General features: G+C 35.1%; 1 protein-coding gene across 2 annotated transcripts in view; it reads left to right on the plus strand.

Annotated features, from left to right (window-relative positions):
- AspRS (aspartyl-tRNA synthetase) overlaps positions 1-26,388 on the plus strand; it is a 58,516-nt gene extending 32,128 nt beyond the window's left edge. For both annotated transcript variants that reach the window (XM_081735831.1, XM_081735832.1), the window contains exons 8-13: positions 333-504; positions 3,228-3,375; positions 6,969-7,158; positions 13,766-13,846; positions 15,574-15,685; positions 21,542-26,388. In XM_081735831.1, coding sequence (XP_081591957.1) covers positions 333-504; positions 3,228-3,375; positions 6,969-7,158; positions 13,766-13,846; positions 15,574-15,685; positions 21,542-21,705 — 867 coding nt within the window. In that variant the 3' untranslated portion in view covers positions 21,706-26,388. The remainder of the gene's footprint in view (positions 1-332; positions 505-3,227; positions 3,376-6,968; positions 7,159-13,765; positions 13,847-15,573; positions 15,686-21,541) is intronic.
- The last annotated feature ends 292 nt before the right edge of the window (positions 26,389-26,680 follow it).

Genomic DNA, 26,680 nt, shown 5'->3' on the forward strand with positions numbered 1-26,680 from the left:
ATTTATTTATTTATTTATTATTATTATTATTATTATTATTATTATTATTATTATTATTATTATTATTATTATTATTATTATTATTATTATTATTATTATTATTATTATTATTATAATAATAATAATAATAATAATAATAACAGAAACGCAAAACCATACCATTAACATTCGTTTTGAATCTTTTACAGTAAAAATATGGTTCCAGCCTTCCACAATTAGCTTCCGTGTGAACTCATTTTAAAGTAATCCTTTTGTTCCTATGGAAAACATCTGTATAGCAAACTATAGTTTATTTTGCGGTCTGAAGTTTCAATAACAGTTGTTTCTTGCAGGGCTTTGTGGAAATTCACACTCCAAAAATAATATCAGCAGCCAGTGAGGGTGGTGCAAATGTGTTTGAAGTTTCCTATTTCAAACGCTCTGCGTATTTGGCTCAGAGTCCTCAGCTGTACAAGCAAATGGCCATTGCCAGTGACTTTGAAAAGGTTTTTACTGTTGGCGCAGGTAATATATTTCAACTGTTTATTTTAAAAAAATCTAAATTTATTTGTCTATGAATAATTGGTTTCAGGGTTCTGGATATAGGAAGTGTAAGTTTCAACGAAGCAGTTCCTCGATAGAAATTTAAAAAATCAGACTTCATTTGTGAGGTATCATTTATAAGCCTTGCAACTACAGGGAGGGAACAAATTTATACTTCCTGTATCCAGAATACAGCAAAATCAAAGGAATGACTTCTGTTCTGCTTTATAAATGATTCATAATTAATAGACATAAAATTTTAACTCACTTAAAATTTATGAAATATGCAACTATGCTGTTGCACTTAATATGCATTAACAATGCAGTAAAAGAGAGCATTTTCAAACATGCAACCAAGTTTTGACAGAGTTTTGTAGGTGACTTTCAGGGACTTCTCTTCAGAATTTATTTTTATGACAATTACAGTTTAGGCTATATACTCCTAACTTTTCAAAACACACACAAATTATGAGATTAAAATAAACACAGTGATATAAGAGCACGATCTCTAGTATTTCTTCACATTTGTATTTAGAGTGCATTTACTTTACATGAAATAATACGATCCCTCAACACGTTTCCACAGTACAGAAAAAAAAAAGGTTTTCGTTTTTAAGGATTGACTCCTCCATATCACAAAATATTTGTCTTCATTTTTTGGTGTCAGTTTGTGACGTTCGTAGCCAGAAAATAACCTGTCAACATCAATAGGTGTTACTAGACAATATTTATAGAGAGGAACAAGTTTAGGACCTATATTTTTTGCAAGTTGAAATTTGACCCTTGGAAGTATTTTCCCATAGCTTCAATTATTTTGTAGTACGAGTTTCTAACAATAACGTCCGTCAATTTCCTTTCCACAGAGCACCCTAATTTATTAGGAACTGACTGGAGCTCATGCTGGACTTCACCAACTAATGCTAAGCATTCACTAAACAGTATTCCTCAAGTTTCTTGTTCCAGAATTGATGTTGACACGATATTACAATGTTTTGATCATTATCAGATTGCTCTTAACGTCTTGACAGTTGTAAGCGTCTTTGCTCTACTGATCAGTTTCTAACATTATTGATCCTCCATACAATAGGTATTCTTCTATTCTCCCATACAAAAAAGCCATTCTGGTTTATAAACATGTAAATGCGTTGAAAATAAATTTAAAATTGGATTTATTCCATGCTATAAGCATACATCTGAAATAAAAACTTATAAAATATGCTGAATGTGCTCTTAAGCATTAATTAAACACTAATATATGCTCTAACCTGTGAAATTTATATTTATATGTACTATAAAACTTCGAATTTGAGCTGAATTATTGTTGTTAGAAACTCCTACCAAGATTAACAGAGATGTTTATAAGCGAATAAAATATGCATTTGTGTAAAGATCCGATGTCAAATAATTAAAGAAAAGCAAAAATTAGCAATAAAGGAGCACAATATGTATAGAAGTTGTACTAGGATTCTGTAGTTACTCAGCAAACGTTCCTTTCGCAATTATTCAACAATCGTAGACCAACCTGCCTCTGATAGTTATCAAATATTTATTTATTTCAATCGAACTTTATGGAATTTGATCATTACTTTGATTATAGTAAAATCGCTCAAATCGTCCCCACGCGGCTACAAAGGAAGCGGAACACCATTGAAGGAAACCGCGTATTTCTTTGTTACATGGGAGGGATAATTGAACATGTCCTTCCAGTTGAGGGTGGCCTGCCAGTTGACCTGCTGAAAAAGAAAGCGATGTTGCAATTTTCACCCTCTTGCTTACTGATTCTTCAGTAGTCTTCGCAGAAAGACAGATTTATCTGGTTTTTTCGTTACTTTTGTTTTCATTGCTTCCTCCTCCTTCCGTCTCCTTTAGCTTGTGGGACGTTAAACTGAAATATTTAATTTAATTTGAATTCAATTTGGATATGTTATAATGAAGAGAAAAAAGAAATCAATTATTAGTTTCATGAAATGTGCTTATATTACTCTTAAATATAGCATATTGTTAATATTATGTAACTTCCATAACGATAACGCTTGTACGAACCAAACATGTTAAGTAGTTCGCCCCTGTCCTCCCTCCCCCCCCCCTTGCAAGGCAGTGCCGCAAAAGCCCGATGAGAAAAAAATACAATCTTTCTTTGCCACTCCCAGAAATCCGTCCTTGACCGCCCCTGTGCATACTATTATACTGAATTCCTTTAATGATTGTTGTGTTTTATTATTATTATTATTATTATTATTATTATTATTATTATTATTATTATTATTATTATTATTATTATATAATGTATCCATCGAAAATAAAAGTTTAGCGATGGCAACAACGTATTACTTCGACACCGAACATGTGCCATTTATGGTTTATTTGAAGTGTTATTTATGAGGGCAGTTAGGGTAAATTTTCTACTTGAGCACAAAGGAAGCCGGTTGGGGACCAATATAACGTCTCGACTATACCTTTTAATCTGATGATTAAATACATCTGATGTGTGACATGTACTTTGACACTATGTAATTGGTTTACAAAAGTTCTGTTTAATTGTTGCAGCAGTGGACTTACGAAAAACTGTTTCAGTTTGAATACTGTAAAATTAGATGTAGCATTAAAGCCTTCGAGGCAATTTTAATTTCTTACACTTGTATCATACATCATCTGATATTCAGCAAATGTTATCAAAAAATCTAGTTTCGTTATTATTTATTTAGTTTTCAGAGCGGAAGATAGCAACACTCATCGGCATTTAACTGAATTTGTGGGACTGGACATGGAAATGGCTTTCAAATATCATTATCACGAAGTAGTTGATGTGATTGGTCAAACATTCACGGAGATATTTAGAGGATTAGCAGAAAGGTTTGTTAAAATCATATAATATTAATATAAGTTGTCGAAGATTACTTTAATGGTTAAGATTAAGGCTACTCTTTCTTAAATTTTAGACTTTTGTGCGATTTTGGGCAGATCGTAGCTTCATAAAAATCATATTAACAGCGATGTCGTTTATTTTGTTGTTCGAGTTAAATGGAACAAAGTCTCTTGTAGTCAACAATTGATCGTTCTGTAGAACACGTTATTATAAATGTTGACAAATGTGTTCGTGATTAAGTGGCTAACATGCGTGTTTTTCGTTGTGTCCCGGATCGCTCCCCGTAGGGATACTTATCTGAGTAAAAACCCGAGTAGTGGTTGGTATCACACTTCTAAGCAGTAGGTCCTGTCTCATATAGTCTCTTCTATAAAGGACCATTAAACTTCCGCCAACATAGTGAAAGTTACATGGTAAAGTTAAATAAAAAAAATACTCTTTTGGTAGCTCTAGCTATCCCTAGACTATGTAACTTAATGAGAAAAAAAATAATGTGTGCTACTCAATATCTTGGTGCAACAAGTTGCAAGTTTCAACACTATTCTTGTAAATATGTTTTATATTTGCTGTCAAGTCAAGCGAATCAACTCCGAAGTTGGCTTTTATTAATAATTAGAACGATAATGTTAGGAAATATGAAGTATTAGTGATTTTTAATATCTGGTTCTCAAGATATTTATAGGTATGTAATTATATAAGAACCAAAGTTTGCTACAAGGATAATTTTATATAGTTGTTGTTTAGGTCATAGAAAGTTAGACAAAACTTAAAAAAGATTTTTTTTTGGGGGGGGGGGGGTTCTCTGAACCATTGATGGTGCCCATCTGTAAACGGCATGCTGTATATCTGTTGCAAAAATGATGGAACACTTGGTTACCATATTTTTCATATCTACAGCTGTTCTATATTACATTTTTCGTTAAACATTTCTGGCCAAATTTTCATTAAAAATTCTTCATCTGGTATTCTGGAGGAGTTGTGTTTTTGATTGATATTCTATTAATAGCAAGTAAATTTCGTTTCGCATTGTGAAGCTCCGGTAGATTTTCAAACTATACTAATTCAATACTAAAATTTATACAAGTAGTTCTAGTAGTAGATCTATAATTTTTGATTGCATTAGAGTTATAAGGTCAAAAATGAAACCTGTTCTTCGGTTGCTGATTCAATACCAAAAGTTTTTTTTTTTTTTTTTTTTTTTTTTTTTTTTTTTTTTTTTTTTTTTTTTTAAATATTGAAACTGGAGTTGTACTAGTGTTTTATTACTTCCAGTTTCAGTACAAGAATTAGAACAGCTGGGATGCTGAATCCATATTAAACAGCCAATTCTTGCTGTCTTTTACCATTTTTATTCTATGGAGATGAAAATTAAAGCTGGAAGTGGTAGTTAATTTTCCGGTTCCAATGTAGCAATAAAGTAGAAGATCGAACCTATCCATGCAGTACTGAATTCATATAAATAAACTGCTTCTTTATTTCTATTATCTTATTATCAATATTGAAACCGGAGGGTGTGAATTTCTACCATTTTTAGTTTTAGAAGAAGTTATAATTGTAAAATAGGATTTATTATTAAGACGTTAAGTCGCTTGCAGAAAACCCCTTCTTGTTCACTATCTATTACCATTTAATGTATGTCGATCAACGTAAAACTGGAAATTGTCGATCTCTACCACTTCCGGTTTGAATAGAAGATTAAGAGAGGAGATGGAACCTATTCATTAGATGCTGAATCCTTTCCAAAAAACCAGCTTCTCACTGTTACATGTTTTTTCTGTAATACCTGTCGACAGACAAACAGCCGGACATAGCCTTCTATAAGACTTCCCGTACTTATGCAAAGCATAGTCTAAAAGTACGACGTGCTGTTGGCTGTTACGTTAAATTGTAGTACAGGCGTTCTTTCTCTGAACCAAATTCTAGCTTCCCTCAACTTCATAGCTAGAACGCTCGCGTTCAGTATGCATGATCACAGATTGGAAACTCTGCTGGGAGTAGAACATTCTATATACAAACAATAGTGGTGTTACACTCTATTAATAGATTCCATCTTCTAATCTTCGATGATGCATGAATACACCAAACATAAATCATGATAACAGTCATAATCTGAACCAAAGTTCTGGATTCGATTTCTGATGCTTGCCAGTCTCTGAAACAAACTGCAGGAAACCGATAAACCTTGTCCTTCTTCATAGGATTTATTTAGCTCTTATCAAACGTGTGCACTATATATTGAGTACATAAAAGAACAATTACAAATTAGTATACTGCAAATTTAATTTTAGTAGTTGACTTAGATTAGCCACAATAAAATTTTTAAAGTTTCTAGTTTTTACCTGTGCATTATTAATTTTATACCATAACATATATACCTGATCTTAGTTGAACTGCAGTATTATAAGGAACCAACCAAAATGTTAATGTTCATTAGAAAACATTACCTGCGCATTACAAAACCTTCGGGCCAATGGGACAAGTATTTCAATGCCCTTCAAGTAGAATAAAGTCTTTCGGGATATAGGCATATACATTCTTTTTTCAGATCATTCCTGTATCTGTATTGCTCCTCACATATTTATCCCGAATGGGGAAAAAAGTAAAGTCAGTTGGTGTGATATCTGGAAAATACGGAGGATGGGATAGTTCGTATCGAAAGTTTCTGAACTTCTCCAGGGTCATCCGGGTACTGTGTGGTGAGTAGTGTTATAAAAAGTAGATAAGGCGCCTTTTATTGACCAATGTATACTGCTTTGCTGGAGCAACCGACTGTAGCTGGGTACAGTACACATCCACGTTGCCCATCGTATAGTAGTTTATAGTGGACAAGTCCGATGCCTGTCTGTTTTGGGTGCAGTGCGGGTTTTGATGTGTGTGGCTCCATTTCCTGGCTTCAACCACTAATGTGACCTCTTGGGTTTCGTGTACAATACCCATTTCTCGTCGCACATTAAACTATGCACGAACGGATCTATGTTCTGACGGTATAGTAGCAAGGAATTTCCGTCGATAAATAGAAATTTGTTGTTTGGTGTCAGTTCATGGGGCAACAATGTTTTAAGGTTCGACGCATCATCGCATCAAAGATGGTTAGCAGCCGTATCTTCCAAGGGCTTTTGCCACATCAAAGCTGATCTGTAGCGTACGCTCCTTTGACGCTGGACACACTGCTTCAATTCGCGGTGGGAGGTCATGTGCTTTATTCAAGTTGTAGATCCATTTCTCATGTAGCCTCGGTCTGAAGATATACAACAAATCTAGCCACTTCTGGGCAGTTCTTGCGCATATTGCATTATACTCAAACACACTGCAAGCGTTTCGAACTGCCTTTGTACCCAACTTCTACTCAATAAAACAGGCATGCCAAATAATAGAATCTTTTCACACTCATATTACGAAATTATTATATTTGACCACTATAGGTACAAAGTTAACGCTGCCGACACAGTCAACAATCCGCTAAGGTGTACTGTTTTCACGTTACATGCTCATACACTTGAAAAGTGCACGAATTTATTTGAGTAGCTAGTAGGTAGGTAAAACATAGATATAAGTATAAAGGTATAATATTTTGTTAAAGGTTTTCTGCGGAAATCGAGGCCGTTAATCAGCAGTATCCTTCAGAGCCATTTACCTTCCTCGATCCTCCATTGAAACTAGAGTTTCCGGAAGCAGTAGCTATGCTCCGAGAGGCTGGGGTTGAAATTGGCGACGAGGATGATCTCAGCACACCAAATGAGAAACTTCTAGGCCGTTTGGTGAAAGCAAAGGTAAATATGATTGTCATTGTCTGTCATTATTTTTCTTCCATCCAGTGTGTCTAATCTAGTAGGCAACGTTGTTGATCGATCCAGTGGACCTACAGATTTTCTCAGTCTCAATATGTTAACTTACGTTCATTCATTTACATTAGGATAATGACATATTGATGTACAAGGGTTGTACAAAAACAACTGTCAGCGGCACTCATATATCCAAACAACTCTACGATGTAGGGCTGCAATTCAACTCGTTTTCACTAGTCTACGTTGAGCAGCCATGGGTAGAGAGTACGTTGATTTTTATCACTCTAGGTTTTTTGAGTTGTAAGTATGAATATAAAAACGAAGCAAAGTTGTGCGATTCTATATTGTGTTCGACGTGGTTTATCTGCGTCGGCAACTATAAAAAAGACTTAAGGACGCCATTAAAGAAGAATGTTTAAGTGGGAGGACAGTATTTAGTTGGCAGAAAATTTTTGTTGAAGATCGCGAGTCAACCACGCTAATCTCGAACGGTGGGTGGCCATCAGCAACAGTCACTGAGATAAACATTAACACAATGGCAGTGATTATTCGCTACGATTGACATTTGTCAGAAATTGAATGATACTGACAACGATAGCGAATATTTGTTGTAAATTTGTTCCTAAACTGACAACTCGTAAAATAAATATGTGTGGTTAATTTCGCCAAGAATTCTTTACCTGACCTAACCTAAACTACCTCGCAGCCCTTTCTGCGTTAGCTAATGAGGTGAACTTCACGTCTATATCGTTGTCGGATCGCTTTGTGACATTGTTCGAAAATACGAGCTCCACTGACAGTTGTTTTGTGACAGCTTTTGTATATACTTAGCATACACGCATATATATGCATTTACATATACAGATGGTGATCAGAAAAATGGAAACACCTGAACGAAATTGCAACTTACCAGACTAATATGGTGTCGGGCCACCTTTCGCCTTCAGAACAGCCTTGATGCGACGTGGGATGGAGGCATAGAGGTCGTGAATGGTAGCAAATGGAATTTTACACCATTCCTCGTGCAGGGCATCGGCCAGTTCTGTGAGAGAGGATGGAGGTGGAAATCGTCGCCGGAGTCGTGTTTCCAAGACTGATCACAGATGTTCAATTATGTTGAGATCTGGGGATTGGGCGGGCCAGGGGAGGTGTTGAACTTCATCCCGATGTTCCTCAAACCACGCTCCAACAACGCCAGCTGTGTGAATGGGTGCATTATCATCCTGGAAGATGGCGTCATTGTCCGGGAACAACATCCGGACCATAGGATTCAAGTGGTCTCCTAAAATTGCGACATAATCGTTGGCAGTGATTCGTCCGCTAAGTGTGATCACAGGACCCAATGAAAACCATGATATGGCGGCCCACAGCATCACCGAGCCGCCGCCATGTTTCACAGTTGGGCGGAGACACTGCAGATCATAAGCTTCTTTGGGCGTTCTCCACACATAAACACGGCCCGTGGTTGGGAATAGGGTGAAGGATGACCCATCCGACCATATCACACGTTTCCAGTCCTCAACGGTCCAAGTTGCATGGTCGCGGCACCATTTGCGGCGTGCGAAAGCGTTATGGTCCCTGATGAGCGGTTTGGCCCGTGCACCACAACCCCGTAAGTTCATGTCATGTAATTCGCGGCGGACTGTGATTGTTGAAACAGGGTGGGGGACGTGCTGATTGAGTTCCTCCGTCACTTGCTCCGCAGTGGCACGACGGTTCTGCGTGACAATGCGCTTTAATACCCGGCGTGACCTGTCACTCATGATTTTCTTCCGCCCACTGTTCCGCTTCCCCGATGTGGTTTTCCCGTGTGTTGTGTAGGCCGTCATCACCTTCGACACTGTCCCACGCGACACACCTAACACAGTAGCCACTGCCGTAACACTCAATCCACACAACCGCGCACCAACAATTTGCCCTCTTTGAAAATCTGAGAGGTCTCCCATTTTACACTACCTCCGTCTGCTGCAGCCACTGGACACTGCTGTTCCACTGCGCCTGACATAGTATGGAGACCGACCTAACACACCACCACCAGCGGTCCGGCGCTGCGGGCGCCACGACACCACTGCCAACCCATACATCTGACGTGTTGCCAACTACAGGTTTTTCCATTTTTCTGATCACCATCTGTATACGTATGTGCAGTATCTTCGCTCTTTCCCTGTAACCCGCGTTTTTGAAAGAACGTAACCTCTTAGACAGAACTTCGAGAAGATAGATTTGCTAATAGGGAAATTCTAATAGAGAAAATAACAATGTAACTAATACTATTTTCTATGATTTTTAGATTTTTGCAGGTGTGTATAACGGTTTCTTTCTCTGTAATATTTCTTGCTTTGTTTTTCTCTCTGTCAAGATTTATGTGATTGTGTTCTGTTCTCGTTAGTTCTATCCTAACATTTTCACTCTTTTCAAAATATGGATGAATTCAAAGAATAATATTACTGCAAATAAAAATGACCGCACGTTAATCTCAGCACATTTATTTACTGTTAACAGATATGCATCCGATTCTATCAACTAGTAATAATGTTACTTTTCGTAATTTCCTAACATGTACAAAATATGCTAGTAACAAAAACAATTTTAAAGATAGCCTTCATTTTCATCCAGTTAACCTATTAAGATTATGATGTCATAATTGATTTGAAGATGTATTGTTTGGAAAAATAAAAAATATAACTAATCCTATGACTTATGGAACCCGGAGGTTTAAAGCCGCACTCACAAAAGCTCTGCATTGATTTGTGTCCTTAGTCAGCTGGATATACAGTAGTTTCTCCCTTGTATTCCTATTTCTGCGAGATCCATCTTAATATTGTCCTCCCATTTGCTCCTAGATCTTCCTAATGGTCGCTTTTTGAGTGGATTTCCAGTCAAAATTTTGAAAGCGCTCGTTCTTTCTGCCTACATAGCCTGCCCACCTAGCCTTCTGGATTTAATGACCCTAACAATATTTGGTAAACGGTATAAATTATGCGGTTCCTCATTATGAAATTTAACTATTCCCCATTTTTCGTTCTTCTTGGGTCCGAATATTCGTCCTAGGATTTTATTCTCAAATACTTTAAGTTGCGGTCTTTCTTCAGAGTAAGCGACTATATTTCGCAACCATAGAGAACAACAGGCATGATTGTCGTTTTATATATATTTTAAGCTTCAAATTTCTCGCAATACAAAATTTTTTAAGTAAATAACAACGCGAATTTCCTGATTTCAGTCGACATTTAATTTCTTCGTAGATATGGTTTTAATCTTTTAATCATCATCATAGGTATTCTGCCTTTATTGGCAGATCACTTGCCGCAGCTGAGAAGCTTCCATGCTCCACGATCCTCCGCTAACCTTTTCGTCTTCGCGTATGATCTTTCTGTTTTAATATCATCCATTAATTGTAGTCTCTTTCGCCCCCTCCCTCTCTTTCCCGCCACCATACCCTCTAGGACGTCCCTCATGATACAATCTCTTCTTAGGCAATGTCCCAACCAGTTTCTCTTCCTCTTCCTAATAATATCTAAAAGTGTTCTTTTCTCACCCACCATTTCTAACACACTCTCATTCGTTTTCCGCTCGACCCAACTAACTCTTTCCATTCTTCTCCACACCCACATTTCGAAGGCTTCCAGTCGATTTTCGTCACCCTTACGCAATGTCCACGTTTCCGCCCCATACAGCACAACACTCCACACGAAGCATTTTATTAGTCTTTTTCTCAACTCTTTGTTCAAGGTCCCACAAAACAGACTTTTCTTTCTTTTAAAGGCTTCTTTCGCCATTCCTATCCTTGCTTTTATTTCACGTTCGCATTTCATGTCATTACTAAGAATACTACCCAGGTATCGAAAACTATTCACTTGTTCTATTTTCTCCCCTCCTACTTTTATATTTGACACAGACCCCTTCGTTCCAATCACCATGGCTTTTGTCTTTCTAACATTTATTTTCATCCCATATTCTTCAAAGCCCCTTCTCATTTTTTCTAACATTTTATTGATTTTCTTTTCAGATTCTGCAACAAGGGCCATATCGTCTGCAAATCTTATGCATCTAATCATTCTACCTCCTACCGAAATGCCATCATCATCATGTAGGCTCTTTTTCACTATCTCTTCTAGATAGACAGTAAATAGTGTTGGCGAGAGGCAGCATCCTTGTCGAACTCCCCTTCCAATTGCACTCTCTTCCGTCAGTTCTTCCCCTATCCTAACACTTACTTGTTGGTTCATGTATAAGTTTCTTATGAGTCTTCTATCTTTCCATTCCAACCCTATCTTTGTTAGAACTCCCAACAACAATTCCCAATTCACGCGGTCAAAAGCCTTTTCTAGATCAATAAATACAACATACACCTCTTTCCCTTTTTCTATAAATCTTTCACCGATCACCCTTAATAATCCAATAGCATCTCTTGTGCCCTTGCCTCTTCTGAACCCGAACTGCTCTTCCTCAACATCTTTATTTGTTCTTCCATATAACCTTCTGTTCAGTATTCGGAGCAGAATTTTAGCTGCATGAGATATGAGACTAATAGTTCTATAATCCTCACATCTCTTTGGGTTTGATTTCTTAGCCATCGGTATCATGATCGTTTTCAGAAAGTCTCTTGGCCATTCTCCTGTTTCATATATTTCATTGCAGAGTCGCCACAATTCTTTCTTTCCCTTGTCTCCTATATTTTTAATGAATTCAATTGGTATGTTATCTATTCCTGTTGCCTATCCATTCCTAATCTCAGATATAGCCTTTTCAAACTCATCCCGAAGAATACTAAATCCTTTATCATCTCGCCTACTTCATTTTCCACTTCAACATTTAGGCTACACGGTCTATCCCTACGCTCATATAAGTCTTCAACGTATTCTTTCCACCTTCCTATGACCTCATTTCTCTCGCTGACTACCTTCCCATTCTTATTTTCTACTGCCATCATGATACTCCCTTGTTTCCTCCGAAATTCCATAGATTTCACCTCCTTGTACATTTCCTCATATTTCCCAACTCTTTCTAATTCTTCTATGTCCTCGCATTTTCTTTTGTAAAACTCTTCCCTCGCTTTGTCTGTTTCTCTTCGTAATTCATTATTTAACTTTCTGTACATCTTTCTGCCCTCTTCTGTATCAACCTGTTTCCACATCTTCCTCTCCCTCATTTTCTGCAACATCTGCTCTGTAACCCATGGTTTCTTAGCAGTTTTGTGTTCGCGGTAACCTACTGCTTCTTCTGCAGACTGTAAGCAACGTTTAATATGTTCCCACCGTGCGTTACTACCTGCGTCTATCCTTTCCTCGTTTGAACATTTTTCTTCGAATTTTTCAGCGAAAAGATTTCTAATTTCCTCGTTTTTCAACTTTTCAGTATTCAACACTTTGTTATCTACTTTTCTTCTGCCTACATTTTTCAGTTGAATATCTACTTCGGCCAGCACAAGATTATGATCAGAGAAAATATCAGCCCCGGGAAGGGTCTTCGCGTTCTTTAAGCTATTCCGATACCTGTCCTGAATCATAACGTAGTCTATCTAATATCTTCCGCCGTTTATTGGTGATTTCCATGTATATCTTCTTCTCTTGTGCTGACTGAACCAATCTTTTAATATTGATCCTAAATATTTGAAGACATCCACTTTGTCGAAAGTATTAGTTGATATTTTGATATATCCATAATTTGCAGTATTATGATCCCAGCAAACTTCCATGTATTTAGTTTTCTCTGCATTTACTTCTAAACCCATGTCCCTGCAAGCATTTAATAGGGCATCTGCATTTCTTTCCATTGTCCTAGGAGGAAAATATAGACTATAAAATCAGTTTCACTAAGTAGGAAGAGTTCCGATGTAGCAAATAATTACGCAGATAAATTTTAGTATTAATTACTGATTCATACAAGGATGCATATTTATTAACAGAAAATAAAAATCCTCATATCTATCTGAGAACATCCATGACTTTTTGGATGTTTTCAAATGCGAGAAATTTTATTTATTTATTTATTTATTATTATTATTATTATTATTATTATTATTATTGTAAATATTTCTTATATTTCGCAATATTTTAAACTCAGAATTCTAAATTCAAAACTGAACGATCATTTGTAGATATTTTTAAGTGTACATGATTTGATTTTATTTTTCCTAAATTTAATTATTTTACTTAATTTTCAAACATTAAATCTGTTAGCACTTATCAACCAATTTGGATTTAAGACCTTTATTTGTTGTTGTACTTCTAAACGCAATAAATGGCACACTATTAGTGTTTAGCCATCATTTTACTTCAGAAATTGTCATATTACTAATATTAACTTTCAGTCTATCATTTTAAGTAACGCACAAGCATAATAAAAACAAATTAACTTCGTATTTTTGAATCAACATTTGTGTACAAATTCAGAACAGGAAAAATTTGCTGGTAGAGCGTTAAAAATCCACAGAACAAACTTCAAGTTTTAATTTAAAAAAAATAGCTTTGTATGATTTTGTGACTTTATTCTGTCGTTTTCTGTATTTTGAATATTTTGTATTAATCCATTTAAGAAGTCGAACAATTTGATGGACTAATCTGTATCTCTCTCCTTTTTTTTTTTTCAGTATGATACAGATTTTTATATCTTGGACAAATATCCACTTGCTGTAAGGCCGTTTTACACAATGCCTGACCCTAAGAATAATGTAAGTAATGCTGTAGGTAAATTTTGTATATCACTGATTTTTTCTTCTTCTTCTTCTGATAGTCATATGTAACAGAAAACTCGAGAATGTGTTATAGATTAAAATTGAAATGTCCATTCCTTTTAATTTTCCAATACGCGGTGGCTCAGTGACAGTGCTCCCTCTGGTGCAAATGGTTCCTGATTCGATTCCAGTTAATGTGAGTTTTTGGTGGGCAGTATCGTGTTGGTGGGTTTTCCCACGTTCTCATTCTACTAATTCTTTTATAATCATCGATTACCTTCGTTGATCATTCTTCTCCTTTAGTCTTAAGGCCATAACTGTAGGACGTTAAAGATTTCATTTCGTTTCGGATAGACGTTGAGCATGTTCCTAAGGAACAGGCTGCTACGCTGCTTCTATGCGAATTCGCTAGACATTGTCTGCTGGAGGATCTTAATTAACAAAGTACTGACCAGTCATATTCCCCACATGTTCTATGGGCAATATGTCAGGCGACCGTGCAGGCCATGAAATCCTCGAAGAGGGCTTGCATATTCTGGAATACATGAAGTCGTAGATTTTTCTACTGAAATATCGCCTTTGGAATTTTCTGAAGGAATCGCCTCTATAACTTCGCTGATGTAGTTGTTACTGGTAAGGTTGCCGTCAGTGCGTAACAGCCAAGATCATGAGTTGTACCTAAGACGTCCCATACCATCACATGTGCCATTCAGCGTCTTTGACGTTACAGTGCACACTGACAGATTTCGCTCTTCACTATAGAGTTGAATACGTATATGGCCATTAGTGTAGGACACATCCGAAAACAAGACTGTCTACCACTCAGCACGCTGGTGATTTTATGTAGCCAAGACATTGTTGGATCTCGGTGTATGAAATCGATATAAATGTATGTATCATGCTAGTTCAACATTCAAAGACGATAACGAACCATCAAACGCAGATAAGTACACACTCATTAATAACCAGCTAGCGTCAACCTAACACTGGGTAATTCTACACAAACTGGCATGCGGACATGATGTCTGCCATCCATGGTATGGTCAAATAACGCAGTCCATCTTCCGATTGTCCATCCATACGGTTCACTTTTGTCCAATGCTTCCACACCATACACACGCGTACGTATCACTAAGGTAGTAGAAGCTGCCTTTCCGTAGACTGACCATACGGTCCTATTTCAATGCATCTGTCTTTATATTACTCTCTAATCTCGACAAGGCATAACTTTGTTCGTTCGCTTATCCACATTTTCTACCTGAGTGCTGTGTAATCTATTCTCGTATTTTGTTTTATTTTTCTTAAAAGTAATATCAGGATTATGGTTAGATAACAAAAGAAATAATGTAAAAAGTTAACTGTTAACCGTATTGATGGTGCGGAATAAATTGCTCCCCTCCTGCTGGTAGCTTCAGTCATTCGAAGGAAGAATCTGTGTATAAATCTACGAAAAACTTTCTGTTCAAAACAATGAGTTCTTTTTCTATATTGTTTCTTGCTTTGTCTTCTTTCTTATATTTTAAACTTCTTTGTTGTTATCTCTGAAGAAGAGCCGGAATTGACGTGGAAACCAAGGGTTTTTTGTGTTTTTGAGAGGAGTTGTAAAAACGAAAATACATGTTTCTGTCTTTTTATTAATTCATGAGTAAGTGAAACATCTTTGTTTTTTATATGAAGATTAACTATACATACTTTAACATGTATCAATTTGAAAATCTTTACAGAAATATTCTAATTCGTACGATATGTTTATGCGAGGAGAAGAAATTTTATCTGGGGCCCAGAGAATTCACGATCCTGATTTTTTAAGTGAGCGTGCCAAAGTACATGGAGTAGGTAAGTTGAAAGAATAGAATCCAGAATGTTAATCACTATTATTTACTCTTCAATTTCTTTTTGAGTGACATTCACCATAACATTTATTTAAAACAAGTAAATAAGTAGATATTTTCATTCACTTCATTTTCACGGAGATAATCATAAATCGGAGAAAATTAAACTTTCGATGTTCCATTCGTGTTTTATTTAACTATCCTTTTAAAAGCAACTGACTGCCTTTATCATCAGAGTTGCACTAATTTAGGGAATTGTCCAGTCATTGTCAAGTAGAAGTACAAGAAAGTGGAAGGCCCACTGAAGACGTTGTATCAATTCTTCATCGTAATCATCATGTACATCTGCACTTTGTCGTCTGACAGCAATGACTCCAATACTGACTTTGAAATGAGCGTCTGGAAATACGCGAAGGTACAATGCCTACAACAGACTGTTTGCTTGCTTTATCCAGACGAGATTTCAGCATGTAGAAGGATGGAAAACAGACGACTACAGATCTCTGAAGAAGAAGCTGTAGTATAATAAATTACTCTTTTGTTCATTTCGCAGTCTGTCCTACCTTAGAGAGAGAGAGAGAGAGAGAGAGAGAGAGAGAATGAAAGAAGTGCTTTTTAACTAGATACCTGTGACTTTCCCAAACCAATCTCTAATGTTATACAGTGTCCCATAATATTTGACATATATGCAGGGTATTAATGAGTTATACCGACGAACTGTAAGAGGTGATTCCTTACATCGAAATAGAAAGAAATTTATATGAATATATGAATGTTCCGTATATATGTATAGTTTCCGTGCTAGGGTCGTTCAAAAGCGGGAAGGAACTACATTGCCACATGCGTTATTTCGAACACGAGAAATTGTAGAGTGGCGGTTCATGTCAGCGTAAAGGAAGCTACACAAACACCATCTGAAAATACATATTTCAACAATATGTACTCTTTGTGCAACGGATTCCCTATAGAGCATAATTCTTAGATATGGTCCCAACATAAGACTCGGATATGCTCTGATTTAAGGGTGAATGTATTCTTCCACGGTAAATTTTACATTTTTCACACGTATAAGCGTAATAATACATCGCAGCATGCGTTGTTCCGAACAGAAGGAACAATAGAACTGGCGGTCACTAACACTTTCGATTTCCCGGTGACGCATTACGTATTCACTGCTGTTAAGTCCTACCTTTTATCTATTTTGAGTCCACCTTTAAGTCAGAGCGTATCTGAGAATTATGTTAGAAGCATGTCTGGGAATTATGCCCTGTGGGGAATTTTTTGCGTTCTCATTGCACATTGTTGAAATACGCATTTTTGGATGATGTTTGTGAGAGTTCCTTTACGATGCTATGAACCACCACTCAATTTCTCGTGTTCGAATTAGCACGTGTTACAATGTAATTTTTCCATTCTCGGACGGTCGTGGCTATTATGCACTTTGGCCCACAGGTTCGTGTAACTTACTTTGATGTGAAATATCACCTCTTTCTCGGTATAGTACATTAACACCCTGTGTGGGTACGTATCTATATTATTTGTGTGTGTGTGATTCATCGACATGGCAATTGTTATTCCTTATTTATGTCTTTCTGACTTCGCCACTGATTATTGCAGAAAAAATCTTGCCATTGACTTTATCCTGTATGAAGTCAATCCTATCAGGATTATTTGTATCCTCTCCCAAAGATTTTTGTTTACTTCATTCACTCAACTTACTATTCTGCCCAGAAGTTTCTTCAGTAGAACCCTATATATCACGCACAAATTTCCTGTATAAGTAACATGTCATGGTTTGTTTTTTCTGTTTTGAAAAATTATGTTTAGTATGTACAGTCGACTTAGGAAATATACATATATTAGGATGGTCCTTAATTTCCGATTTCCGAATTTCTTTGCTCCCAACCCCTAAATTGATTCCATGTCGGACCAGATTAACCCATGAAAAAAAAAATGGCTCAATTGAAAAGTGTTTAACCGACCCCTAAGCAGGGTTGGCAAAACCATGGTTTTTATTGAAAAAAACAAACAAAAAAAAACGTTTTTTTTTGTTTAAATTTTTTTTTTTTTTTTGTTTAAATAATTTACTCTATGTATTTATATTAGATATGGACAGAAATTAGTTTGTTTCTCCTTGGTATTATTATGCAACAACAAGGTTATGCTGGAAGGTCACACATATGCATAAAGCGGAATCCAAACCGCTTCTCGGCTTCATCCAACAAAAAATGTCCATTTCGACACATAATCGGGACTAATTGGTCACGAATGCGATTGCGGACTCACTCACGAAGGACTCCTGATAAAAATACGTTGTACTGATCTTTACATAGGCCTAGTTGTTAATATAATTGCCAAGAGTCATTTCAGAAGGACAAAAAGATAAACAGTTACACAAGCAAAAGCATTATACAATTATATATAAATCGGGAAACTTCCGGCTGAGCCATTGGGAAAATCCTGTTATTACTATAAATGTATTTGTATATAAAATTTTGAGGTCATAACCACTACGCTAAAACTGAGGTATTAAATTACAAATTTGGTATGTAGATATCATTCAATGAATTTAAAACAGTCAAATCCAAGCTGATGTTGGAAGCTGCGTAGGCAGTTGATAAATTTTGCCAATTTCTATATATATATTTAAGCAACCTTGGAACAGGCATTCAGGCAAGTAGAAATATATAATTTGGTTTCGTTTCGTATGTTTAGGCTTAACATCCTTATGAAATACCAAGGTTATCACGGAGAAGACTTTCGCTTAAAGGGACACACCTCAAATCGCTACTTGGTTTACACTTGAAAGATGGGTTGTGGTTCGACCGAGAATTAAACACGGGACCCCTTGATTAAAAGGTGAAAAGTACATAAACGTAATGCAAATGGTTTCATATGTGGAGACGTCACTATGAAGTTCACACGATTTAAAGCATTTTTCGTTCGTTTTTTGTTTGCTGCCACCTTGGTTTAAACCAGCTAACCCTGCCCCTAAGCGACCTAAACATCTCATTACATATACAATATATAGTATACGGCAAAAGTTTGGAATTACTCTTGTTACTTTGAAACGACTGAAGAGAAAGGGATCATATTTTGGATAAAGGTAATGGAGGTAGATCCACACCTGAAACTGAGTAGTACCATGATGGCGGCCATCTTGAAGTCCGCCATCTTGGATTCAGACCCAAAATTTTAAATAGAAATGGCGTTATGTGACATATCGTTTTGGGGTAGCTTTTCACCACAAATACACGTCTGTCTTTATTTTTGACTTATCTCTAATCCTGTAATAGTTATTACCTTGAGAATATAAATATACATGTGTGTCATTTTCTGTAACGATACCGGAATGCGCTAATGTTGAAAGTTTTAAGGTGTGGGTACTCCAGCTGCAAGTAGCATAGAGAAGGTTGACAGACTAGCGATATTTGTAACTTTCAACGCCAAAGAATAATTATTAGGCATCCCTGAAATACCATCATCTGCAGGAGCAGCACAAGCTACAGATCTCTACCAAACAGGTAACACAGGCAGAATAAATGGCAAATGGCGCTTGTACAAAACTTGAGAAGAAGTTTGATCGTAATTAACTGTACCTAGCATGCCGACATCACCGTTTGGGCCTAATGTGCATTTGTTTGAAAGATCTGTGTAATCTTGGTCGTCCATCGACAAAAGTAACTACTAAACTGGGTTAGATGATGTTACGGAAGATGTCCGTGTCAGTATGCTGGGATTTACACAACAACAGATACGCCAGGAACACCATAGAGGCTATGATGTTTCTCTGTGGTGTTTTTCTTGTTGATCTATGAGATGGCACCCTTCCACAAGGAGTTTCATTTCGCATTCCTGGAAATAGAACCGGGATGGCAAAGACTATATATCGCACACCCGGTGGAAGAGTGTTACAACTCAAAAAATTGAAATTTTTAGTTATTATTGCTCAAAAAAGAATTGAGAGAGAGAAGCGAGCTCTACCTGGTGGTATTTTCGCAGAAACGTAACTAAACAAATTAACCCCTAGATGGCAAAAATACCAGTATTCCAGAAAGCGATTTTGATAGTTTAATAAACTTTAAGAGTCATGTTCCATAAATGTGTATTTTTGACTTGCAACGGTCTTCCACCGGGTGTGCGATATATGGATTTCGAGATCAATTTGAAGTGACGAGAAAAGAGAAGAATTGAATCAAGAGACTATGCATTTTCCTTGTCCGATTCTATTCACAAGTTTGGTTCCTTGCACCATTGGCTGGGAAGCTCCGTATCACGATTACAAGTTACTTCATGTAAATAATTTCAACATAGGTTGGTGTGCATTGGAATGGAATGTACTATTATATAATAACATATAATTGCTTTCTTGTTACTTGTATGTGCCTCTTTTTAAATACTTATGTAAACTATGAGAAAAGACAATCTTGAAGGATATTAAACTATTATTATAAAGGTAATAACTATTATATGATCAGAGATAAGTCGAACATAAAGACAGATCTGTATTTGTGGTAAAAGCTACCCCAAAACGATATGTCAAACGACCCCATTTCTGTTTAAAGTTTTGGGTCTGAATCTAAGATTGCGTACTTCGAGATGGCCGCCATCATTGTACTACTCAGTTTCAGGTGTGGATCTATCTCCACTATCTTTATCCAAAATATGATCCCTTTCCCTTCAGCCGTTTCAAAGTTACAAGTGTCTATTCCAGACTTTTGCCATATACTACATATTATACGGTAAATGCATTCAAAAGTTCGGGTCGCTTGGAGTCGATTAAATATTCTTCAATTGAGCTTTCTTTTCATGGATTAATTTGGTCCGACATGGAACCAATTTAGAGGTTGGGAGCAAAGAAATTTAAAAAAAAAATCTCCATACAATTTAGGGCCACCCTAATATATATATATATATATATATATATATATATATATATATATATATATATATATAACGTAAGTGAAAACTTCTTTTTCTTTAAGCGTTAAAAAAGAAAAAAGAACGTGGCATTTCTTTCGAAATTACTGGCACAATAAATTAATGAGAGAAATAGTTTAGAATTGAAAATAGTGTAGACTGAGATAGACTGTACGAACGAACTATCGTCTCTTCGTCACTTAAAAACTTAAGCTTTTGAAAACTTTGCATTCTGAAATTGTCTCAAAGGAAATTAACTGAGTGAGTTAGAGATGTAAAACAACTAAAAATACCTAATATAAAATAATTAAAAGATTTCACAGTACACAAATTGGAATGAAAGAGTAATTTATCCATGTTCTCATCAGTTTCCTTTCTTTCCGTTTTCCTTTTTCTTTTCTCTATGTAATAAATATTGTAGAATTTATTTATATTATTATTTTTTTTAATGTAACTTAAAAAATGGAAAACTAAATTGAGATATTGAATAATTTACATATGTTGGTTTCTGTTTTCATTCTTCTGTGGAATTTCTTTCTAAAACTATAACGTAAATATCTAGGACTAATGAAGTCTTTAATAAGCTGTCGAGAAAGTAGTGGAATGATAGTAAGTAAAGCTTTACTTAGTAAATGACTATGATAGTAAAAATAGCTATACTTTACGGTCAAATTTTGGTAAGATCACTGGAACTTTGAATTTCGTGAGTTTAGGAAAAATGGTATACAGTATTTCATGCAAGTTGTTAGGAGTTGTATATTCAGAGATTAGTTTAATTTTGCAACGCAAGTACAGCTTTAGTTGGTAATTAATATGCATTGTATCAAATTATTAAGAATTCCAGTCGGATGGTAGAAATCTTGGAACAGTAAATAGACTAACAAACTGAAATATCTAGTTACATTATGAAATTATAAAAATCATGTTTTCTTCATTTCAGATCTAGAGAAGATAAAAGCTTATATCGATTCATTTCGATATGGTTGTCCTCCACATGCAGGCGGAGGCATTGGACTTGAGAGAGTAACCATGTTGTATCTAGGTTTGGATAACGTGCGAAAAACGTCCATGTTCCCACGAGACCCAAAACGCCTAACGCCCTAAGCGTTATAATCTGTGCTCAAATCACAGTTCGTAAGAACAAAATGTATATAAGCGAATTGGATAATGTCAGTGTGTCGTTAACAAAACTGATGTGTATGCACAGAAAATAGTAGTTACGTTTTATTCTGAAAAAACTGTAATTAATTGAATCCTGTATTGTATTATGCAACAATATATCATCATTAAAATACTAAAGTTGAAGAGGAATTACTGACACATGCATTGTAATCTTCGAAGGGAAGTACTCTGTACCTAAATTAATACGAAATCTTCATAAATGATACTGTATCAGATTTGGTTTTAATAATGGATACTGGAACAGAAGGTACAGACAGTGACCAAATTATTTGACTCAGTTCAAAAACTTCCATCCACATATAATTTGTTGCTAATTAACAGATTTTTGTATTTTTATTATTATTATTATTATTATTATTATTATTATTATTATTATTATTATTATTATTATTATTATTATTATTATTACTTTGCAGCAGGACCACTGCATTAATTTCTAACACTGCCGCGACAATTGTTTTTGCTCGATGTTTTTGTTAATTGTTTAATACAACTCACCAGTCATAAACTCGAATGAGAATGGGAACAATATAAACAAGAATGCATCTAACTCTTGTAAAAGCCAATCCAAATAGTGAAAGACCAGAAATATAAGAAAATAAAATTATCAGCAAAAATAGGCGTACATTCTCCCTCTTTCTCTCGTTCCCGACCATTTGTTTTATAGAAAGAATGGAAGTTCAGAAAACTGTTGTAATTGGACGTTGTTGTTTACAAAAGAATATGTGTAGTGCGTATACGGATTTTTGTTGATAATTGTACCAAACCTGTATACACTATACAAGGTATTACGAAAAGTGAAAGAATGTAGCTCAAACTTTAATTATTGGATCAAATTGATTTTTGTGTAAAATTTTCTACGGCAGCAGTGTAGCTAGCAAGTTATTCTAGAAAGGACCCCAGATCTTTCCAGGGAGAGCAGGCGTTTTACATACTATAAGGAAAACAAAAGTACTTTTAGAATATGATTTGGTTGGATTGGAGTTCAGCGTCCGTTTCAGCACCGAGGCTGTATGACACGAGGAACTATAGCTTAACATGGAATCCGAACTATGTAAGCTCCCGCCGGGAATCGAACTCAGGTCTCTCGTTCAGAATATGAAAGCATTAGTAACTCATCATATACATACATATATACATAGTGTTATAATCATTATTTTTAATATACCACTTTCAAGCTCCAATGCTAAGGGAAACTGTGATGATGATAACTAAATGGTGAGTTGGGGGTAAACAGAAGAATCCCGAGAAAACCCAGTGAAAATGCGTGAAGTTAGAAACACAGATTGTGGGAAATATACCAATAAAAAACTATTCATAACGAAACTGAAAATTCTTATGGATGTCCATTTGTTTGACTTCGCATTTATATGGATATAAATGAAGAAAAAGTAAACAATTCTGTTGTGCACCAGTATAGTAACAACTTCACAACTGTGTATAGCCAGTTGGAGAAATAAGTTAAGTACCTAATCAATTTCAGTTTCAAATATTTTAACGTGTTGACATGGTTTAATTTTTTTTAAAATATTTTTCAATTTCTACGTATTATTCTTCATTTGCTCTAAATATTAAACAATAATAAACATAAGAGATGAAATCCACTTGAGGGAATAGGCTTCAATTTATCCCCCGTGGCTACACCAGTGCCTTATATGCTACAGAACAGTGAGTGAAGGGAGAGGGGTATAAGTCTACTATTGATGATTGTGTATATTTCCGTTTCTAAAAATCAGAACATGAATTGTAGTTTTCATTTTTCAATAGGTCATTTGCCTTGTCTGCATATTGTGCCCGAAGGCACATTCTAGCCTATTTATCTAAGTCAGGCAAAGGATGCTGATAAACCTATAGAATGAAGACAGGATAGCTATATTCCTCTGGAGTATAGAAAGGTGTACGGGCAACTGTAAGCTAAGGAACTAGAGTGCACGGATAGATTACGAATTGAAAGTAGTAGTACTGTCTCGTAAAATGCTTTATTTCACCGGTATCAGGTATTGTCTTGTATGTGTCAATTAATATTTTTTGATATATAACAATCTTATTTACTACAACATGAAGAAGCTGCTGTAGTTATAATTTGAATAATATTAGTGAATAGACGTGATAGAAAACTTATATTTATTCATGCAGATATTGTCTCATTATTTGTTTAGGATCAGTTTCAGTGAGTACGGTTAGTTTCACAGACTAAAATTATCAAATAGCATTCTCTTAAGTTTGATTTTATATGTAAACGATGCAGCATTTATAGGGTTCTTTCTTCGAAAGATCATTGTGCATGGGACGGTAATTCAATAAGAGTAGATAAGGTTCCTTATCGGTCAGCGTTATGAAAATATTTTCTGTATTTACCTTTGTGCCTTTATAGTGGTAACGAACTTTTAGCTACCATGTCCTAAACTAGGATCTCAAGGAGTCCTTTCACGAGTCTGGGATGCTGTGTTTTGAGTTTCACCGTAGTCATGATACTCAAGATTTCGGATTATATATTTGCTGCTGATTAACAATGATTGCTGCAGTGGTTTTAAATTGTGCTGTATTTATCAACTAGTGAAGACCAATTTTTCAGAACACTAATTTTAAACTCGCATTGTCATAAGCACAACCTTTGACAGTCAAACTATTAATTTGTAAAGGTACGTTAAAAGTAAGAATCCATAATAGGTATTTGGGCTTTATGGTGTTATCAGTAGTGTTTTTTTGGCATCGGGTTATGGTAATGGAATGATTGTATGTAATTTTTGTGTCTACGGGATGTACATTTCCTCCCTTAAGATTATGTGTCTCTTAACTTTGATTCAAATGTTAATCACAATACCAAGACAGGTTTTGGTGTAAAAATGAATTTAAATATTATTTTTATTTATTTATGTGTATTTTATTTATTTATTTTTTAATCAAATGACATTCACTGATAAGATCCTGTGCAATAAAGACATAAGTGATCTGTTTGTATTCATGAAATTAATCCATTTTATTTTCTTTTGTGTGTTAGTTTTTGTAATGCAGTACAGAAGGAAAATAACAATAGTTACACATTCGATAAGTTAGAAGTCAAAACCTGACAAATGCCAGTTCTTATTGAACGTCATTTGTACAGTACAGCATTTGAAATAGCTAAAAATTGGTATTTCAGTAAGATACACTGCGTTGGTGTAATAATACCCTCCTCAATCATAGCAAAATTTGAAGGCAAAGTAGTTCTTTCATATATATACCCATTTTATTGTATGATCTACAGAAATATTTGGAATAATTTCTATTCTCGTAATGTTAAGTGTGCTTCTTTATTTTAAAAAAATAAAGGGGAAAAAAAAAACGCGAGGTTGAAAATGCAAAATAAAACTGAAAATCTTCATATTGATCATATTCAACTGAGAATAACTTTTACAGTTACGTTCATTCATCATTGGTTTTGGGAGTCCTGCACCCTAAACCTGCACATAAAACATATTTTTAACTGTATAAAGAAACAAAGAGAGAGACGATCAAGACAAGCTTATTTAAGGACCTTCACTGCGCTTCCCAACACCTTTTAATAATATTTTGTAAATAATAATAATAATTATTTTGTAAGCTAAATAGTTTGAATATGGCTATTACATAAGGAAAATCGGTATATTGTTTTCAAAATTTTTTTTTATTTTTTTTCAGGAGCCTATATTAGTGCGGAAATTTGAGAACCAAAAATTACTACTTCATAAACTGTTTCCCCAGATTTCTATAACAATTACCAATAGTTTTTTCTTAATTTTTTAAAACGTTTTGTAAATTCTGTGAATTATTTTCGATTTATTTTATATTTATTAACCGACTAAAAAAAAAAAAAAAAATTCTCAGCTTAACGTGTATGTATGTATATAAGGTTATTCGCAGTTGTATCGAGAAACGTTGGCCATCTTTCGATGCGGTTTTCACTATTCGAATAAGCTGTTCCAAAGGGAGGTTCTTATGTATAAAGTGTTTTAAAAAATAATAATTATAAAAACATTGATATATATACACAGTTAGCATTCATATATATATATATATATATATATATATATATATATATATACTTGTTGTGGTATGTTCACCATATAGTTGCACCGATTTTGATTATTCTTTTTTGGTGTGAAAGAGTATACCTTCTCCGTAGTGTCATGTAAATTTCAAAAGGATCTATTGATAGTCTTTGGAGCTAAACTGTGAAACTACTCAACGTCTGACATTGTAAATGAGCCGACTTCATTCTATGCATGTTCACGCGTAACTTTAACTTGAATGTACCCATTTTGATTATTTTTAAGTTTTAAAAAGGTGTATAGGTTCTCGCAGGTTATATATAAATTTCATCAGGATATAATGGCAGTCTTCAAACCTACGTCATGAAACTTCTCAACAGTTTCACGTGTAACTCCATAACGCGTAGACTGAGTTTTTTTAAAAAATACATTTGTTCACTCATGTGTCATAGGCCGTCCCATTTTAAAGGAAGTTAATTTCCTGCCTTTAGTTTAGGTATCTAACTAAACTGCTTCAGTAACGAAAAGTGAAGAAACTTAAACAGATTTATAAGAGAAATAACACTAAAAAAAAAAAAAAAAAAAGCAATAAAAAGCAGAAAAATAAGTTTAAAAAATATGAACCAATTTCAGAAAAGCACTAAAAAGGATAAAATAATAAAGCGATTAAATACAAAAAGTAATTTATAAAATCTATAGAACTCCATTCATCAATAAAAATTACTTCAAGTCGTGCCAAATGAAATAAATTGATTCCTCATGAAATTATCATCGAAATGATTTTATAGTAGATCTTCACTCGGTTTGGCATAACTTTTTAAAAATTTTTACAGATGATGATTAATATGTGCTTTAGAGCGCTTTATTATTATTATTTTCTGCCTATA

The sequence above is a fragment of the Thermobia domestica genome, chromosome 13 (genome assembly GCF_964235325.1).
Source record: "Thermobia domestica chromosome 13, izTheDome1.hap1.1, whole genome shotgun sequence".
Taxonomy (NCBI): domain Eukaryota; kingdom Metazoa; phylum Arthropoda; class Insecta; order Zygentoma; family Lepismatidae; genus Thermobia; species Thermobia domestica.